At 39.2% G+C, this 21,267-nt stretch overlaps 1 protein-coding gene across 14 annotated transcripts in view; it reads left to right on the plus strand.

The window, feature by feature from the left end:
* Positions 1-21,267, plus strand: part of ELF2 (E74 like ETS transcription factor 2) — a 130,174-nt gene that overhangs the window by 41,804 nt on the left and 67,103 nt on the right. For 9 of the 14 annotated variants that reach the window (XM_030815696.1, XM_030815694.1, XM_030815697.1 and 6 more), the window contains exons 2-4: positions 5,252-5,336; positions 6,881-7,118; positions 20,002-20,167. Coding sequence is in view for 7 of the 14 variants with exons in the window: in XM_030815684.1 (XP_030671544.1) it covers positions 7,047-7,118; positions 20,002-20,167 (238 nt within the window). In the remaining 7 variants the exon portion in view is untranslated. Of the gene's footprint in view, positions 1-4,911; positions 5,043-5,251; positions 5,337-6,880; positions 7,119-20,001; positions 20,168-21,267 lie in introns of those variants that run through there. The other 5 variants (XM_030815691.1, XM_030815695.1, XM_030815686.1 and 2 more) reach the window with 4 other exon arrangements.

A 21,267-nucleotide genomic window follows, 5' to 3' on the forward strand; every position in this document is an offset into this window, starting at 1 on the left:
GCGGGGAGTGGGGAGTAGCAGGTGGGAGTAAGTCTCATCCAGCTCCTCCTACACACTTGGCAAGGCAGGTCTCTCACTCAGAGTGTTCACTAGCAGCAGCTAGCTAAATTCCAAGCTGTTTACATACAGGAACCTGAGCTTTCAAGCCACGCCCCTTTTCATCCACTGGCAATGCCAGAGCACCCAACTCCTGTGTCTGTGGTTTTAGCACACTTCCCAGTCGTCTGCCCAGTTCAGCCAAGGCAGTTCATCCGCACTTGAGATTATATTTTGAATTTCAAATTGGGAGCTTCTTTCAACCTGCAACCACTGCTTGAGTTAGTTGGCAGAACTTTGTGAACTCTCCTGTGACATAGAATCAGGAATAGCTTCCCTTGGTTTGCATTGGAGACTGGGAATATGCACAAGGCTCTTCCCGCCCCTGGTCCTTCTTGTATATTCTCCACTGCTCCCTATATCAGTTTTAGCACTGGGTGGGGTTAAGGCCTTCCTCTGTGGGCCGGATTTCCAGTTTTCATAGTGGGGGTATATACTCTGGAGGTAATCTCTCTCCATCTCACACTCTGGGGACTTACAGTTTTTTACCTGGCTCATGGTGTAGACTGCAGCCTGCCCCTTCTTTCAAAGGATCTGTGGTTTCTTTCCATTTTTCCATTAAGTTCCTGCATTGCTTCTTTGAAAAAAGTTCACAGTTTGTGTCTCTACCCGCTATTTTTTCTTTCCAAGTGGGAGAGGCATGCCAACACTGCCTCCAGTCTACCATCTTGGGGAGGGTGGGATTTTTTTTTTTTAATTAAAATTTAAATTTTTGTAGGCTGATTCTGTGGCAAGAATCAGCCTAAGGTGTGTTTAAGGTCTTCTCAGGTCTTTTCTGAGCCTGGGCATGTGTGGTCACTTTCCACATTTTTCCATATATGTAGTTTTTGAATGTTCTAGTCTTCATTTTATTTTTTATTTTGAGACAGAGTCTTTCTCTGTTGCCCGGGCTGGAGTGCAGTGGCTCGATCTTGGCTCACTGCAACCTCCGCCTCCCGGGCTCAAGCTCCTGCCTCAGCCTCCCGAGTAACTGGGATTACAGGTGCCTGCCACCACGCTGGGCTATTTTTTGTATTTTTAGTAGAGATGGGGTTTCACTATGTTGGCCAGGCTAGCCTTGAACTCCTGACCTCAAGTGATCTGCCCACCTTGGCCTCCCAAAGTGCAGGGATTACAGATGTGAGCCACCGCGCCCAGCCAAATGTCCTAGTCTTCAGTGTGTGGCTCTCAAAAGGGAAAAAAGAGTAAAATGGGGTTTGCTGGCCTTTTAAATCCCCTAGAAGTGACTTCAGCCAGAGGGTGAGAGGCTTGCAACAGTGAAGGGAGGCATAACAATAATATCTACTCATTTCTTTGTGTGCTCCTCTGTGATCAGAAACAATAATCAGTGATCAGAGCACAGATCTCTGATATTTGGAAAATAGTCCTTTTTGCTTACCATGGCCCTCACAAGTTGCATGCAGACTGTTCCAGGAACACATGCACAGCTGTCTACCCTCGAGTTGGGGGAATGGGTAGCTGATACTGTGCTGAGAGCTAGAATGACTGAAATTAACCACAGTTTATTGTCCAAGCCTTCCCTTGGAGGTTGTAAGCCTTTAGTATCTTCCAGAGTTCCAAAATAATTACATTAGGTAGATTCTGCCAGTGCAGTTGTTGTCTAAATAGGGATACAGATTCCTGGTGCATCCTACTCCATCATCTTCTGAGAATCCTCCAGCCTGGATTCATTCTTGACTTCTTTCTCTCATACCAATCAATCCACATCAATTTTGCTTGCAAATGTCATCCTTTTATCTGCAAAATATATCTAAAGATTGACCACTTTTTTTTTTTTTTTAATTGAGACAAGGTCTCACTCTGTCACCCAAGCTGGAGTGCAGCAGTGAGATCTTGGATCACTGCAGCTTCAACCTGCCCAGCGTCCCGAGTAGCTGGGACAAAGGGGTGTGCCATCACGCTTGGCTATGATCACTTTTCACTACCTCCAGAACTACCACTCTGGTCCCAGCCAGTATCACTTCTCATCTAATTATGGGTTGGTGCAAAAGTAGTTTGCATTACATTAAAAGTAATGGCAAAACTGCAATTATTTTTGTACAACATATATTATTGCAGCCTGCTAACTGACCCGTTTCTGCTCTTGTCCCCTTGTCTGTTCTCAACCCAGCATCTGAATGATCCTTATAATAATCAGATCATCTTTTTGTGTAAAACCTTTCTTCTCTCTGAAGTCAAAGTCCTTACAGGGGACCTACTTGGCTTCCTTCCCTTACCTTTCTGTCCTCTTCTTCACCTATTCTTTCTTCCTCTTGCTCACTGCACTTCAGCTGTATTGGGTCCCCTTTCCAATCCTTTAACTAGTCAGGCATACATCCTCTTGAGGGTGTTGAATTTCTTTTGACTAGAAGGCTCTTCCACCAGGCATTGCCACAACTCACTTCCACTTTTGGGTTTTTACTCATATGTCACTTTTTTAGTGAGTCCTTATCTGACCACTCAATCTGAATTGGCTGCTCTCCCTGCCAAATAATCCCTATCTCTTTGGTTAATTTAACTCCTTAGCCTTCATCACCATCTACATGTATGGTATACTATTTTATTTTTTTCTCTCTCCTCTGCAGTGTAAGATCCATAAAAACAGGGACTTCGCCTTTTTTCACTACTGGGCCCGGGCACCTAAAATTGTGCTATCATGTAATAGTGCTCATTTAGTATTTGTTGTGTGATTGAATTAATGAATGGAGTACTTGGGTTATCCTGGCATCAGTGCTTAGTATTTATGTATACCTTATCTAATTTCAATGAAGTAGAGGCAATAAAACATCTAGTAGACAAATCTGAAAGAGATTTGAGTGAAGCTGTAGGAGTAGATTTCATACCTTAGAAAGAGTGTAAAGAATCTGAAGAGAAAAGGACTAGGGATGGGATCCTGGAAACACCCACCTGTAGGTTGACCAGAGAGCAGCACTGTCCTAAGACTTCACCAACTGGGAACAAAAGACCTGTGCTTTAAAGGTCCTCATATGGCCTTCCTCCAGCAGCTACACCCCTACCCATAGAGTGAAGACTTTGGGAGGGCCAAGGTGACTAGACTAGTCTACCTGGTCTCTTTCTAGATCAGTCTTTGAATATTTGATCCTAGAATTTCCTGCCCATGTGTCCCTTCACAACTCTCTTCTCTGATTCTTTCCTCTCTTGACTGTACAACACATATGGGATTCCCTGTGTTTAAGGGATGGCCAAGGAGCAGCTGTTTGCAGTCAGGTGACCAGAGCTTGGACCTGTAGGCTTTATATATGTGTGCATATGAAGTTCTTCGTAGTATAAAGTGGAGCTAAAAGTGGGAAGAGAAAAGGAGTTGGCTGCAGATAAGGGGAAAGGGGTATGGACTTTCCTTCCTATGTCCCTACATAACATGAAGGGAGCCTGAGAACTCAAAAATAGAACTTGGCCTTTCAGGTTATTATTAGTCAAGATAGGAGGGTGGAATAATAATTTAACAGCTTTATTTAGAACTTTTAAAAATACTTAGACACATGGTATGTAGGCTTCCATTTGTATTCTTGTCCCAGGCCCCTTGAACATGAGGGTTGAGCCTGCAAGGGGGAATTGAAAGGGAGTAGCCAGAGAGGGAAAAGATAAATTCAAGGTAGAGTTTCAAGAAGGGAGTGATTAACAGTGTCAGATGCTTCAGAGGCATCAAGTCCTATGAAGACAGAAATGTATCCATTGGATTCTACAAGCAGAATTTAGTAAAAATTTCAGTTGAGTGGGGATGGATGCCAAACTTTGATAGAAGGAGGAGTACTTGAGAAATCAGAAAGTGGAGGCAGAGTATAAAATATAAAAGATTTCTTATCTAGAAACTTACCTGAGAAAGGAAGGAACTGGAGCAGTAGCTGGAAGGGTATGCAGGATAATGGAAGAGGACCTTTTTTTTTTTTTTTTTTTTTGGAGACAGGGTCTTGCTCTGTCACCCAGGCTTGAGTGCAGTGGCAGGATCACAGCTCACTGTGGCCTCAACCTCCTGGGCTCAAGCGATCCTCCCACCTCAGCCTACCAAGTAGCTGGGACTACAGGTTTGCACTACCAGGTCTGGCTAAGTTTTTTATTTTTTGTAGAGACAGGGGTTTCCCTATGTTGGCCAGGCTGGTGTGGAGCTCCTGGGCTCAAGCGATCCTTCCGCCTCCCTCTCCCAAAGTGTTGGGATTACAGGCCTGAGCCACCTTGCCCAGCCAACTTTTCTACTTTTAAGATGAGAGGATCTTGAAAACGCTTACATGTTGAGGGAAAGAAGTCCAATGGTAGTAAGAGATGGTTAAGGAAAAAGGGAATAATTGATGGAACAAGGCCTACGATCAAGTGCTTAAGTCAGTACATTAGCCTTTGAAAGAAGGACTATTTGAGGAGGCTTTGGAGTTAGAAGGAGGGCTTGGGATGTTTGGATGGGTGCTGATGCTAAGTCGGTGGGGTGAGATAGCAGGAACATGTCTAATAGTGACTCAGGAGGCTGAGGTGGCAGAATCACCTGAGGCCAGGAGTTCAAGATCAGACTGGGTAACATAGCAATATCTTATATTTAAAAATAAAAGTAAAAAATAAGAAATACTGACCTGAGCATGGTGGCATATGCCTATAGTCCCAGCTCCTCAGGAGGCTGAGGCAGAAGGATAGCTTGAGCCCAGGAATTTGAGGCTGCAGTGAGCCGTGATCTCACCACTGCGATCCAGCCTTGGTGACAAGAGTGAGACCTCAACTCTAAAAATTTTTTTCCTTAAATATTGTTTTATAGTAGTTTTTTGGGCTAGTCCTATTTTTCAAACTTGATTTTATACTCCTGGGGAGCAGGGGTTATACCTGTAGCCACTTACTAAGAACCTGTTATTAGAACTTGCCCAGTGGAGGAAAAAAAAAAAGAAGAACCTGTTTGAAATGCAGCCCATAATATGGAGCATAGGCTTCAAACATTGATTCTGTCCTCACTCAATAGTTGTTATGTAGTGGTGAGTTAAAATTTTAAGTTTGATAAAAACTTCTGATTTCTCAAAAACCTAGAAATAATTTATTATATTCCTTATGTGAATGTGTGACATATGGCTTTTGGAAGTGATTTGTTTTATTAAGTATTTACTATCTCAGTCACATCTATTTGAGCATAATGCTTTTTAATATAATTATATTAATATTGTCTTTTTTCTCCTCCCGCTGGTAGTTCCAAAGAACTACTGGTTCAGATTTTAGCTCTTCCCAAGTTGTGAAAATAGTGAAGGATGCTTAGACTACTTAACATACAAGCTGTAAGTAAAATTTATTTCTGCTATTATTATATATATTGGGAATAGTACCTTATGTGGTGATAGTATGATGGGACTGTGGAATTTTATTAATTTTTCTTCTTAAGATACAAAGACTTTCTATTCCATTTTATGTTTATAAGATCAAAAAGGAGGCTAATAGTACTGCTCAGTAAGATGAAATTTCTGCTTTTTTTCAGGTATTTCATTTTATTCTAGAAGTTTCTGGAAATTCTTTATTATTTTATTTCCATATCTGTATATTGCCAGCAGGCAAACATAATACAAGGGCATAATATTAATGGAATGATTTATGGGAACTATATACTTTGTCTTCAAATATGCTTGATTTTTCTGCATTCTTTTTGACATGAAAAATTCTGTTAATAATCTCTATACTTCCTCTGTATGAAAAATTTTGCATACATGAAATCAAATAAAATATATTTTTAAGAGTAATTTAATGCATAAATCCGATGATATAGGAAGGGGAAAAAATGTAAGAGGTTAAGAAATTACTTGAAACCATTTGCTATATTGCAGCTTGAACTAATATCAAAACAATTGAGGAAAGTATGATAGAACTAATATCAAAAAAATTGAGGGAAGTATGATAAAATACTATTGAAGGCAATCCAAGTGGTAACTACTTTATTTTTAAACTACTTTATTTGAAAATATAAGCAATTCAAATGAATCTGTCTTACATACATTTCCTGTATTCAAAGTGTGAATACAAAATGAGATTGCTGCCATAAGCAAAAGACAGTTCTGATTGTTCAAACAAACCAGATGAGGCAAAGAAGAAGAATGAAATATTTAAGAATCAATAATCTTTTGATTTGTTAAATAGGCAAATAGTTTTAAAAGTTTTCTCAGTCTGGCACATTTTATGTATTAAATGAATAAGAGATCTTTAACATTTCTAGAAACTAACATATTTCAGGAATAAAACAACATCTTTATAAAGGGAGAAAGTTACAACTTTTTTTTTTTGAGATGGAATCTCGCTCTGTCGCCAGGCTGGAGTGCAGTGGCGCCATCTTGGTTTACTGCAGCCTCCACCTCCTGGGTTCAAGCGATTCTCCTGCCTCAGCCTCCCGAGTAGCTGGGACTACAGGCACGCTTCACCATGCCCAGCTAATTTTTGTATTTTTAGTAGAGATGGGGTTTCACCATGTTGGCCAGGATGCTCTCGATCTCTTGACCTGGTGATCCGCCTGCCTTGGCCTCCCAAAGTGCTGGAATTACAGGCGTGAGCCACTGCACTTGGCACAGTTATAACATTTTATCTCCTAGAATATGAATATCATAATACTACCTATGTACAATTGCTTGTTAAGAACTTATTCAGTATGTTCATGAACTTGATTACTAACTCTTAAGAAGTAGAATGTTCATTACTGCCCTCTTTTGACACGGGGATGTAGAAGCCTATCTTCTTTTTCTTAGTTAAGTGTTAAAATTAGATTGCAAAATAAGTTATGCTTTATTTATGTCCTTCCTGTAATTTTTAAAATAACTTTTCAAATTCTTCCTCTTTTTAGGCTTTCTGGTTAATCATCTTTAGAAGACTGGATTTCTGGATATCTACTCCATTCCATCTCTATTGACTTTTAAAACATGATAATGCAAACCTATAACACTGGCAACCATCAATGAACCTTTAATTTCATTGATTAATAGCGTTTGAAGCTTCCTCAGGGAATAACAATGACATCAGCAGTGGTTGACAGTGGAGGTACTATTTTGGAGCTTTCCAGCAATGGAGTAGAAAATCAAGAGGTTAGGCATTCAATGAATTACATTTCTATTTTCTTCATAGAAATTTGTGCATGAACTAATTTTGGAATTAATAGGAAACAGATATTTGAGAGTAGAAATGTACAAAGCATGAAATTATACATGTACATGTTGTGTATCCTTATATAATTTAGGTAATAGAAGGTCAAGGAAGGTACTGCAGGGCTCACGTGAATTGTTGGAACACACATATATTAGAATGAACTTGGAGGGAGGAAAGAAATGGAAAGAACACTATAGTATTAGTTGAGAGTTAAATTTAAATCCCTCATAAAACCCATTGTCTTGGATTATACTGTAGGTATATACTATGCCCAAATACCTAAATTAGATTCATTCTAAGTTAGAATTTTGTATGTGCTGTACTTATTATGTTTCTTGATTATTTTATATCTAAATCAGTGTGGAGATCCATTGTATTTTAATCTCATATAAACACACGAATTTAGATAATTAGTATGTCAGAAAATGAATTCAGGTTTTGAAATTTTATGCATGTAGGATTTTGAATCATTAGCATATTTGGTTATTTTGTTATTGATAACATTGAAGAATTAGATGAGAGTAAAAAAATAACAGTAGTAGAAATACAGGGGCTTCTAGGTCCTGGCTTCTGTTCTCAGCATTCAGTAAAGAGTGAATATTGGGGCCGGTCGGGCGGTGGCTCACGCCTGTAATCCCAGCACTTTGGGAGGCGAAGGTGGGCAGATCACCAGGTCAGGCATTTGAGACCATCCTGGCTAACACGGTGAAACCTGTCTCTACTAAAAATACAAAAAATTAGCCAAGTGTGGTGGTGGGCGCCTGTAGTCCCAGCTACTCGGGAGGCTGAGGCAGGAGAATGGTGTGAACCTGGGAGGCAGAGCTTGTAGTGAGCTGAGATCACACCACTGCACTCCACCCTGGGCGACAGAGCGAGACTCTGTCTCAAAAAAAAAGGGGGGGAGGGGGGAGGGATAGCATTAGGAGATATACCTAATGCTAAATGACGAGTTAATGGGTGCAGCAAACCAACATGGCACATGTATACATATGTAACAAACCTGCACATTGTGCACATGTACCCTAAAACTTAAAAGTATAATAATAATAAAATTAAAAAAAAAAAGAAGGAAAAAAAGAAAAAAAAAGTGAATATTGGAAGGGATCTAATTATAATTCAATAGCTGTCATAATAATGGACAATATTTGTTCAGAGCTGAGGTGGGAAAATGGAGTTTTCTATATTTTTTTAAAAAAATCTGTTTTCTCTGTTTCCTGTGAAAGATGCTGCATTACTTGTGCTTCCTACCAGTATAACGGTAGAATGGCATGTTTGAGAAACAAGTTAGGACATCATTCTGTGTGTTCTGTAGTCTGGATTCTTTTTTTTTTGCCTCTTTGGTGTCTGCTCATTTTTCTAAGATCCAGATCAGCTATGGGCAAATTCACTGGGAACAGGATAAAGTGAAGGTCTTCTTTTTCTTTTCTCAGTGGACTCAAAAACTCTTGTTTCTTTTGTATTCAAATCCAAAACTGGTACAAAGTCCATTAAGAGAAGCCATAGCTGCAGAACATACTGTCTTCCCATCGTCAATGTCTTATTTCTTCCCTCAAGATTCACTTTCTGTATTATCACCTCCAGGAATGACTCAGCGAAGACATTAGGGATTGGGGAACTGCCATCCCCTCCTAGATTATCCAGACCAAATACTGCTTTTTCCGCAAATGCTTTCTCCTGCCATATAGTTTTGCTCTGTTTTAACCCTATGAGGGGAGCCACCAAAAGCAATAGGCAGAATATCTTTACCTTGTGTTGATTAAAAGGTATCATTAATATGGGGAAAATGAGGGCAACAGTTTGTTTCTGGAATACTCCTTATATTTTTCTTCCTTTACATGGAACTTCAGTGTTCACGGCCAGGAGAACTTATCGTGGAAGAAATAATCTCATAAGTGAAATGACTTTACCAAGTTATTATTGACTAGTGATTTATGTGGTAGTCTTACAGGGTGATCACATTTTATAAAGGAAGTCAGAAGAAGACCATATCCTTTTTTTTTTTTTTTTTTTTGAGACGGAGTCTCGCTCTGTCACCCAGGCTGGAGTGCAGTGGCGCAATCTCGGCTCACTGCAAGCTCTGCCTCCCGGGCTCACGCCATTCTCCTGCCTCAGCCTCTCCGAGTAGCTGGGACTACAGGCGCCCACCACCACGCCCGGCTAATTTTTTTTGTATTTTTAGTAGAGACGGGGTTTCACCGTGGTCTCGATCTCCTGACCTCGTGATCTGCCTGCCTCGGCCTCCCAAAGTGCTAGGATTACAAGCATGAGCCACCGCGCCCGGCTGACTATATCCTTAATGAGCATGTCAGGTAGTGTGGCCCTAGAGTAGGGCAAACTATTCTGGGGAGTTTTTTGTTTATGCTACGTAAGTGGCCACTTATTTTCATTCATTTTTTCCTTTGACTAATACTAATTCACCACTTAACTGTCTATCAAGTACTTTTCTAGGCACTGGGGATAAATATTTCAGAAATGTTATGGAAAATAATTCAGGACTAGAGCTGGATAGAGAAGTTGGTAGGGAGTACTTTAATTAGGGCAGCCAAGGAAGGCTTCACCAAAGTGGTGACATTTTAGTTTAGAGCTAAATTAGGTGAGGGGTGGGGCAATAGAAATATTTAGGGGAAGAGAATTGCGGGAAGAGAGAAAAGCCACTAATACTGGAAACATGGTTTGATTTTACAAAGGGAGATATGAGAATGGTGGTACTTGAAAGATAGATTTTTGTCTTAGGAGCAGCTTTTCAGGAATGTTTCATTCATATGTGTATATATACATTTAGAATATATATACTATCATACATATACTACTTTCTATATATATAAAGTAGTATATGTATGATAGTATATATATTCTAAAATGTAGAATGAGATGAAAACTGACCTGTCAAGATTTTGTAATCAGAGTCCCAGAACCTGAAGAAAAAATAAATATTTAAAAAGTGGTAGGTATCTGGAGTTTTATTATCACTGTTTTTAGGCTTTCTTTGTAACTTTTCCCGTGATTATAAAAGTAATACATTTAATACAATTAGGATTATTCTGTTTCTGAAAATGATGCCCCAAAATAGTAAACTATAATGAGTATAGTTGCAAAAATTATTTTTCAAAATAGTAATAAATATATAAAATGTAGTCATATTTTTAAAAATTCAAACTACCAAATATGACTTAAATATATAGGGATAATTTAATAATTTAATACTGAGAGAAGTATTGGGCCTGGTGTGGTGGCTCATACCTGTAACCCCTACACTTTGGGAGGCCAAGGCAGGATGATCACTTGAGGACAGGAGTTCAAGACCAGCCTAAACCACACAGGAGACCCCCATTTCTATATTGGGGAGACTAAGGCAGATGGATTTCTTGAGCTCAGGACTTCAAGACCAGCCTGGGCATCATGGCAAAACTCTGTCTCAAAAAAAAAAAAACAAAAACAAAAAACTAGCCAGGCATGGTGGCATGCACCTGTAGTTCCAGGTACTTGGGAGGCTGAAGTGGGAGGATTTCTTGAGCCTGGGGGGTAGAGGTTGCAGTGAGCCATAATGGTGCCACTGCACTCCCGCCTGGGTGACAAACAAACAAAAACAATGAAAAAACAAAAAAGCAAAACCAAAAAACTAGCAGTCAAATCTGGCAGTGTATAAATGGTAGGATGCCATAACCATTTTATTTTTTTTATCCCATGAAGGTAAGTTTAATGAATCAAGTAATTCACCATATCAACAGGAGTGAAAGAGAAAAATTAGGTGATTATATCAGCAGTTACAGAAAACCCATTTGCCAAAAATTAGCACCTATTCATTATACAAACTCTCTAAACTAGCAATAAAGGGCAATTTTCTCAGCCTGGTAAAGTGAATCTGTGAAAAACCCACAGGCAACATCATACTTAATGGTTGAGAGCAAGGCAAGGATGTCTGCCCTAACCACCTTTATTCAACATTGCACTGGCAACATTACCACAAGGCAGCAAGAAAAATAAAAGACTCACAGCTTTGAGAAGTAGTAAAACTGTCTTTATTTCTAGATGATATAACTGTGTACCTAGAAATTCCTAAGAAATCCACACAACTATTAGAACTAATAAATTTAGAAGAGCCAGAGGGTATGAGGTGAGTGTATAAGAAGCTATTATTTATATATACTAGCAATATACAATTGGAAACTGAAGCAATACTATTCAATAAAGCATCAAAAAGCAGCTGGGTGCACTGGCATGTGCATATAGTCCTAGCTACACTAAAGGCTGAGGTGAGGGGCTTACTTGAGCCCAGGAGTTCAGGTGCAGCTCAGGCAAAATAGTGAACCCCCTCTCTTTAAAAAAAAAAAAAAAAAAAAGGTAGGGAAAAGTTTAATGAAATATATAAAAGACCTCTATACACTGAACTATAAATACTGTTGAGACACATTAAAGACCTGAATAGAGAGATGTACCAAGTTTATGGATTGGAAGACATACTGTGGTTAACAACAGAGTTGAAGGGCTTACACATCTGACTTAAAGACTTTATATAGCCGGGTGCGGTGGCCCACGCCTTTAATCCCAGCACTTTGGGAGGCCGAGGCGGGCAGATCACGAGGTCAGGAGATCGAGACCATCCTGGCTAACACGGTGAAACCCCCTCTCTACTAAAAATACAAAAAATTAGCCAGGTGTGGTGGCGGGCACCTGTAGTCCCAGCTACTCGGGAGGCTGAGGCAGAAGAATGGTGTGAACCCGGGAGGCGGAGCTTGCAGTGAGCCGACATAGCGCCACTGCAGTCTGGCCTGGGCGAAAGAGCGAGACTCCGTCTCAAAAAAAAAAAAGACTTTCTATAAAGCTGCACTAATTGAGGCAGTGTGGTATTGGTGTGCCAACAGACATGTAGATCAATGGAACGTTAAATACATATAAAAATGCTCAATATTATTAACTATCAGGGAAATGTAAATTAAAACCACAAGGCGATCCAACTAAACAAACAGAATGAGGAAAATTGATGAGAGTAATACCACACGTTGGAAAGGATAAGGAGCAGCTAACCTCTCATACATTGCTTCTAAGAATGTAGGCTGGGCATGGTGGCTCACGCCTGTAATCCCAGCACTTTCGGAAGCCGAGGCTGGCAGATCATGAGGTCAGGAGATTGAGACCATCCTGGCTATTGCAGTGAAACCACGTCACTACTAAAAATACAAAAAATTAGCCAGGCGTGGTGGTGGGCACCTGTAGTCCCAGCTACTCGGGAGACTGAGGCAGGAGTGGAGTGAACCCGGGAGGCGGAGCTTGCAGTGAGCCGAGATTGCGGGAGGCGGAGCTTGCAGTGAGTCGAGATTGCGCCACTGCACTCCAGCCTGGGGACAGAGCAAGACTTCGTCTCTCCCTCCCCCCCCCGAACAAAAACAAACAAACAAATGTGTGTGCGCATGCACATGTGGGGATTGACGGGTAAGGTAGGTATGAGGGAACTTTCTGGGGTGATGGAAATGTTCTATTTCTTGACTGTGATGGTAGTTACAGGGATGTTTACATTTGTGAAAATTCATAAGAAAAATAAGATTTTCATCTGGTGAGGCAGATTCTTCCACAAGTTTTATATTTTGCAAATGAATTCCTTTTTAAAGTTGTCAAATTACCTGTTACTGGCTTTATTTTATTTTTATTTTTTGGTTTTTGTACCAATTGTCATTCTTAAATGAAAAAAAGTATTTTGATATTTCTTCTTAGTTATCAGGATCATTGTAAAAAACAGTAAACTCAGACATACTGAGAAAATGAAAATCCATGTTTTGTCTGCTCACCTCTCTTTCACCAGGTTAATAATTTGAGGTGTATTTTTTCCAGACTTTTAAATGTATATGTAAAATAAATATATAAATGGAATCAGACAACAGTACTATTCTATGGCTCATTTTCCTCCTGTTTCCACCCCCTCTTGTTTGTATCATGGATATTTTTCCATGCCAGTATATAGCTCTAACTGTGTTAATTTTTAAATTGATATTGAATAGTCTCTCATTGTATGGATGTTTGTTTGTATGGGTGTATGTTTTCTATCTCTCTTTTTTTTTTTTGGCATTATGAACATCTAGCTTAGGGGACTTGTCTTAAAACTGGGTTTGCATAGCAAGTGCACCATTATTTATTCTAGTGACATATTTATTTGGAATGGCTTCTGGGGTTAAACCATGAGAGGTAGGGGAGATGAGTCCTCCCTAAAGGCCTGCCAAACGGCATTTTTCAGTTTTGATAAGATTTTTTAAGGTAGCCTTACTCTACCACAAAACAAAAATGTGGAACAAATTTATGTACTTTTAACATACTCCTGAATTTTACTATCTTTCTATATATTCCTAAAGTACATTGAGAAAAGGATTACAATACCACTGCTTTCAGCCATTTCATTGTACTTGTCTTTGGAAACTTTTGATACCTGGAGAGCAATGACTGAGTGCATATAAAAGCAATTTCTAGGTAAACACTGCAGCATTGCACTTGTCTTGCCTCTTTAAACTAACAATCTCTCTCCTTAAATGGAAGTTTTTGAGATCACTGTTAATACTTAGAGTAGGGTTGCCAGATAAAATACAGGATGTCTAGTTAAATTTGAATTTCAGATAAACAACAAATGACTTTTTACTTTAAGTATGTCCCAAATATTGCATGGGACATTCTTACAGTTATTATTCAGTGTTTCTCTGAAATTCAAATTTAACTGGGTATCCTGTATTTTTTTATTTGCACCCTAGCTTGTAGGGAATTAGACAGCTTGTGCCAAGATCCATGGTGACTTGAGCAAAGTAATGCTAAGTAAAATAACCCTGTACATGTGTTATTTTTTACTATTTTATTTTTAAGCAAAGACTCCTGGTTTCGTCTCTTCTATCCCCTTTCTCCCATAAAAATAGCTACTCTTCTACACAGTACAAGGCAATAATTATCTGAATAGCTGCATGCAGTGTCCTCTGGTCTGTATCATTTGGCAGAAAAAAGGCTCATGAAGTTACTTGCCTCCATAGATGAGCAAATGTACCTGCTAATATTAAAATTTGTTGACTTTATTATTCTTTGAGCCAAGCTACAAATATCTGTACTTAAATGCCACTTTAGTTTATATGAAGCGTGTGTTATTGAGGAGGGTATAAAAATTGACTCCGATATAACTCTTACTCTCAAATATCCTACTAGCCAGTCAAGGAGTTGTATATGTAAACACATAATTATAATATGGGACAATGAACAGCGGTAATATTAGGCAAACAACTTGTTCTATAAATATGTAGGCTAGAAAAATTAATTCAGATTGGAGTATTATAGAAGATTCCCTGGAACTTGATGAAAACCCTTCAGTAGATGAAAAGGATTTGGACAGATGTGAAGGCTACAAAATAACATGAGCAAAAGTCTTGGAAATGTTCACATTTAGGAATTAGAAGCAATGCCACTAATTAGTTTATGTTAAGTAATGTAGGGAAATAAGATATAAAGGTGGTATATTAGTTTCTTGGGGTTACTGTAACAAAGTACTGTAAACTAGGTTGCTTAAACAACAAATTTATTGTGTTACAGTTCTGGAGATCAGAATTTAGGAATCAAGGTGTTGATAGAGTTTTTTGTTGTTGTTGTTGTTTGTTTGTTTTTTGAGGGCTACAAGGGAGAATCTCTTTAATGCCTCTCTCCTAGCTTCTGGTAGCCTCAGGCATTCCTTGGCTTGTAGATGGTGTTCTCCCTGTGTCTTTCCATGGTTTTCCTTCCCATTTGTGTGTCTCAGAGTCCAAATTTCCCTTTTTTGTAAGGACATAGTCAAATTGGGTTAGGGCTCATCTTAATTATCTTGTCTTAACTTGATCATCTGCAAAGACCTTATTTCCAGATAAGGTCACATTCACAGAAGCTAGGGGTTAAAACTTCATCTTTTTGGGGGACACAATTCAGCCCATGACAGGTGGGTTGGGGTTATATTTCAGAGTGTTAAAGCCATTGTTTAATATGTTAAACTTTCCTTTTAGACAAAAGGGGAGTCATTAAAGCTTTTTATGCAAGGAAGTAACACAAACAGTTCTGATTGTGATGTGAAAAGGTGCCCTCTAAAGTTGAGGGCAAATAGTAGATTTGAAAACTATTTCTATTGTTAAAATATATCAGCTATCACTAATTGAATAACTTACTCTGTGCTGTGTACTTATACTATGCTAAGAACTTTGTGCATATAAAGTCATGGGACTTTAAAGGATAGAAATATTATAATCTCTTTTTTAAATATGAAGAAACCAAGATTTAAAGAACACAGAGTGGGGAAACAGGGACAGATGTAGATAATTTGTGCCATTTAGACATGTTAAGCTTGAAGTGTTGTTGGCTGAGTATTCCTGTAGTGATAAAGTTGGTAGTTTAAAATTTGGTTTTGGAATTCAGAAGATGAGTCAGAGTAGAGGACAAATACTTAGTCATTATCAGCATAGAGGTGCTATTTGAAACCATAAAAATGGGTGGGCTTGCTTGAGAAGGTAGCATAGGGCAAAAAGAAAGGAGACACTGAAGATAGAACCTCACTAAGTTGGCTAGACTTGAGTCTATGGAGATGAAAGAAGAGTCAGAGGAAACGCTTGAAAGTAGCGTGGTAGACCGGGCGTGGTCGCTCACGCCTGTAATCCCAGCACTTTGGGAGGCTGAGGCGGGCGGATCATCTGAGGTCAGGAGTTTGAGACTAGCGTGACCACCATGAAGAAACCCTGTCTCTACTAAAAATACAAAATTAGCTGGGCATGTTGGCACATGCCTGTAATCCCAGCTACTCGGGGGGCTGAGGCAGGAGAATCACTTGAACCCGGGAGGCAGAGGTTGCGGTGTGTCAAGATCACGCCATTGCACTCCAGCCTGGGCAACAAGAGCGAAACTTTATTTCAAAAAAGAAAGTAGAGTGGTAGAGAAAGTTGGAAGAATGAATTTTTTAAATGAGGGTGATAATAAATGTATGAATCTGCGGGGAGGCAGTAGAAATTGAAAACTGAAATAGAATTTGGTAGTTATTAACATTTTGAGGCTGGGTTTGGTGGCCCATGCTTGTAATGCCAGCGCTTTGGGAGGCTGAGGCAGGTGGATTGCTCGAGTCCAGGAGTTCAAGACCAGCCGGGGCAACATGGTGAAACCCTGTCTCTACCAAAAAGACAGAAATTAGCTGGTAGTGGTGGCACACGCCTGTAGTCCCAGCTACTCAGGAGGCTGAGGTGGGAGGTTGGTTTGAGCCTGGGAAGCAGAGGTTGCGGTGAGCCGTGATTGTGCCACTGCACTCCAACCTGGGCGACAGAGCTACAGCCTGTCTCAAAAATAAAAAGCAAAAAAATATTTTTAGAGAATAGCTTCATGAGGTAGTGGAACATAGATTACAAGGTATATGTAGATGAGTCAAGGAGTTAGACCATTTTTTTGAGAAATGTATACAAGTATATGTCTCAATCGATCAGTTAGAGTTCAGTTAAAGAACTTCTTTAATTGGACTTGTTGCCTTTTAACTTCAGTTAAAGATCAGTTAAAAGTTCAGTTAAAAGAAATGAGAGTTTAATTTTTTTCTTTTTTTTTTTATTTTTGAGACTTGTTCTCAGTTGCCAGGCTGGAGTGCAAAGGCATGATTATGGCTCACTGCAGCCTTGACCTCCTGGGTTCAAGCAGTCCTCTTGCCTCAGCCTCCCAAGTAGCTAGGACTACAGGCAAGAGCCACAACGCCTGGTTGATATTTATTTTTTATTTTTTGTAGAGATAGGGTCTCCCTGTGTTGCCCAGGCTGGTCTTGAACTCCTGGGCTCAAGCAGTCCTGCTGCCTTGGCTTCCCAAAGTTTTGGGATTACAGGTGTGAGCCACTGAACCTGGTCTGATTTTTTTTTTTTTTTTTTTTTGAGACCGAGTCTCATTCTGTCAGCCAGGCTGGAACGCAGTGGCGTGATCCTGTCTCACTGCAACCTCTGCCTCCTGGGTTCAAGCAGTACTCATGCCTCAGCCTCCCAAGTAGCTGGGATTACAGGCTCACGCAACCATGCCTGGCTAATTTTTGTATTTTTAGTAGAGACGGGGTTTTACCGTGTTGGCCAGGTTGGTCTCGAACACCGGACCTCAGGTGATCTGCTCACCTCAGCCTCTGAAAGTGCTGGGATTACAGGCATGAGCCCTGAATTTTTTAATGCAAAATGATTTTAGCTTTTTTATGGTCAAAGAGAAGGAACCATTGAAATGTTAAAACCCGGCTGGGCGCTGTTTCCAGAGGTGCTATTGTTTTGACTTATGTATTATAATTTCTTTACTTTTCTTTATAGTTTTGCCACCTATGAAAATAGTCCTAAACAATATTTTATTTTGAAAAAATAATTTACCAAGCTAGTTGAGTTAGGAAAGGGCAATATTATCATAGATAGATGAAAGCTTCCAGGAGAAGATAGCTGAATAGTCCGGTTCACTGAGTGTCATGAGCTTGTCTTCAGGTAGTCATTGAGCAATGCCATGGGTTTTTAGAAATGTAAGGCACATCCTGCTCTGGTATCTGGCAGTGCTACAGTATGGTATGGGCTGTACATACCAAACAAATATGGTATATGCATATTTGTTCAGCAGGTATATGGTCATATGAAGAGCGCTGTTCTGTATCTTTTATTTCCAAGCCCATGGTAATCTTCCTCCAACACATAGTAGATCAAAGCAGAACACATCTGGGGGGTGAAATCTGTTCTTAGCTGATCCAGGCAGCAGGGCAGGTGGAGTGAGTAGGTACATCAAGGCAAGCCAAATGTCAGTAAAAATCTAGAACAGACTGATCTGGACATTCTGTCGTTAGGAACAATGTCAATGGTTATCTTAGTAATGATAGTTCATGCTGTCTCAGGAGTCACACTGCTATATTTTGGACTGGTTGCCCTTTAAATCTGGTACATATCTAGCATCCTGGAATCTCTCTTCACAGTCTTCCTGAAGATTCCCATTGTTTCTCTCCTATGTTGATCTCTTGTATCCTGTATTTGCAATAGTTCTCTTTTTTAAAAAATTCACTCTCTCTTATTGATGGGATACATTCTCCAATATCTTCTTGAGAAAGGATACATGAAAGGTAAATGTTTGAGATCTTTCATATCTGAGAAGATATCTTTATTCTACTTCTATAAGATGATTTGACTGGGTGAAGAATCCTAGATTAGAAATAATTTTTCTTCATAATTTTGAAGAAATTGCTCAACTGTCATCTTCCTTCTAGTATGACTGTTGAGAAGACTGAAGTCTGTGTCCTGATTCTTTGTAGTAACCTGTGTTTTCTTTCTAGAAGCTTGTAGAATCTTTTCTGTTCCCAATATTATATTTCACAGTGATATGCCTCAATGTATGTGTTCCTTAATTTTTTGTACTAGACACTTAGTGGGTCCTTTCAAATGGGTAGCTTATATCCTTCAGTCTTAGAAAATTTTATTGATTTACTTCTTTCTTGTTGATTTCTTTCCAAACCTTTTTTTTTCCTTTTTATTTCTTGTTTTTTCCTTATGATTTAGTTTTTTGGAACTCTGTTATTCAGATAGTGGACCTCCTAGACTGGTTGGTCATCTAATATTGCTGTCTTTACTCTCCTGTTTTCTATTGCTTTATCTTTTTTTCTCTGGTTCCTGGAGATTGCCTCAATTTTATCTTCCAAGCCTTTATTCATTTCAGCTATTGTATCTTTCTTTTTTTTTTTTTTGAGACAGAGTCTCACTCTGTTGCCCAGGCTGGAGTGCAGTGGCACGATCTCGGCTCACTGCAAGCTCCGCCTCCCAGGTTCACGCCATTCTCCTGCCTCAGCCTCCCAAGTAGCTGGGACTACAGGCGCCTGCCACCACGCCCGGCTAATTTTTTGTATTTTTAGTAGAGACGGGGTTTCACCGTGTTAGTCAGGATGGTCTCGGTCTCGATCTCCTGACCTCGTGATCCGCCCGCCTCGGCCTCCCAAAGTGCTGGGATTACAGGCGTGAGCCACAGTGCCCGGCCAGCTATTGTATCTTTAATTTCCAAAAATTCTTTTACTTGTATTTTAAAATGTTCTTAATGAATTGTGATCTGTTCTTTATAATATCTTCTCTCTGTGTGGAATATGAATATTTGGCTTTTTGTTCATGACTAAAAGTGATGGACTAAAAAGCTAGTTGGAAACTCCATTTTGGGTAGAGTATGATGCTAGTAACTGTGCCTTTTATGCCTCAAAGATGCTATTGTTGGTTCTCTCTGGAAAGTAACCTGTCTGCCGCCGAGGTGGAGGAGGTCTGGCTGCTTAGCATCATGAAGGAGAGAGAATGTCTAGGAATCAAAAGTGGGTGTAATTGGTGCTGCTTTCTGTAGATTCTCCACTCTACAGTGTGTTGTTTCTCAGATTTTTTTTTTTTTTTGCTGCCAGGCTGATTTGACTTTGCTGGGTCTGCTAACCCACTCAATACTCATCCAGACACTTTCAGTCTTCCAGGATTTTGTTGTTCTTACCTCTTCTTGTTTGTTGCTCTCACCTCTTGTCCTTGTGTTTAGGTACAAAAGAGTCTTTTACTGTTGTTTTAGTCAACTTTCATGATTAAGTGAAATTATATGCATGTTTTTAATCTGCCAATTTAATCCTAAAGCACAGATTATTTAAAATGTTTAATCTATGTCTTACCTCTTGAGACTTGAAAGGATTATTAAAGTTAGCCCTTTTCATCTCTTGTTTTGGTTTTTACATTCATATTTATAATATTTGAAACTCATTATGTGGACTGCTCGAGACTGTATTAGTTCAAGGATTTATAAGTGAATCCATAATTTGTAAATACAAAGGTTGATTGTTCTTTAAATTTGCTCTTATAGGAAAGTGAAAAGGTTTCTGAATATCCAGCAGTGATTGTGGAGCCAGTTCCAAGTGCCAGATTAGAGCAGGGCTATGCAGCCCAGGTTCTGGTTTATGATGATGAGACTTATATGATGCAAGATGTGGCAGAAGAACAAGAAGTTGAGACCGAGAATGTGGAAACAGGTAGACATCTCATAAAATGTTCATTATTTATAACTTTCTCATTTTGTAAGCTTCAACAATACTATTGCCAGATGAAAAATATACTGAAAAACCTTTTTAATGCTATTTAGTATAGCTTGGAAACCAGTGAAACATCTATGTTTAAGGGAATTTGTGTAGATATAAAAGTTCTACAGTATAATTCTATGAGGTGTAACAGTCTCATATCATGGACTCTATGCACAAAATTACAGCTTCACATAATGATAAAGTTATTTTTTTTTTCTGAGAGTGTAAATCCTAGCTGTTATTTATACAAGTCAATAGGCTAGTATTATGAGGACAACTTTTTAAATTAAAAAAAAATATGGTATTCTATCATTCTCTAATTGATTATGAGTTTCTTTGAGTTAATATTGATGGAGCAATATGATTTCTTCTCGTTAATATCAGAAGAATCTTTGTAGTGTTGTATCAGTTTCCTCTTTGCTTTTTGTCTTCTTAGAGATCTTAGTATTTCAGTCTATTTCTGGTGAGATAGCTATATGTTTAATTGGAGATTAGTATCTATAATTCTTAGAGAAATCTTCTAGTTTTTGCCATTGATTATGAAGAAAATAGAGTATTTTTATCAGAAGGATTGTAGTGACTCTTACATAATAATAAACATGCGAATGTATCATCTTTAGCTGTTAATGGAGAAAAAGAATCATTATACTTGTTGTTTAATCCTAGTAAAAATTCTTTACTATTTCGATACATTTTTATAAATGTAGGAAACTTTCATGATTAAAATTTTGAGTATGTGATGTATTTCTGCTTATGAGGTCCAGTAGTACCCCTTAGGGCTATTAGCCTCTTCCAGCTAAAAACTGTTCTTCCTCTAATTTTATTTTTTGTGGAGCTAAGGGATGGAAAGTTACCTTGCTTTTCACAGTACTGATGATTGCAGTGCTAGCAAACCTCGGGTGTAGTGGAAAATTCATTTATCAAAATAGGCAGCCAAGCTGGGTGTGGTGGTGTGCACCTGTACTCCCAGCTACTTGGGAGATTGAGGCATGAGGCAGGTGGCTCGCTCGAGGCCAGGAGCTCGAGTTCAGCCTGGGCAACATAGCAAGACC

The sequence above is a fragment of the Nomascus leucogenys genome, chromosome 7b, assembly GCF_006542625.1.
Source record: "Nomascus leucogenys isolate Asia chromosome 7b, Asia_NLE_v1, whole genome shotgun sequence".
In the NCBI taxonomy this organism is placed as follows: domain Eukaryota; kingdom Metazoa; phylum Chordata; class Mammalia; order Primates; family Hylobatidae; genus Nomascus; species Nomascus leucogenys.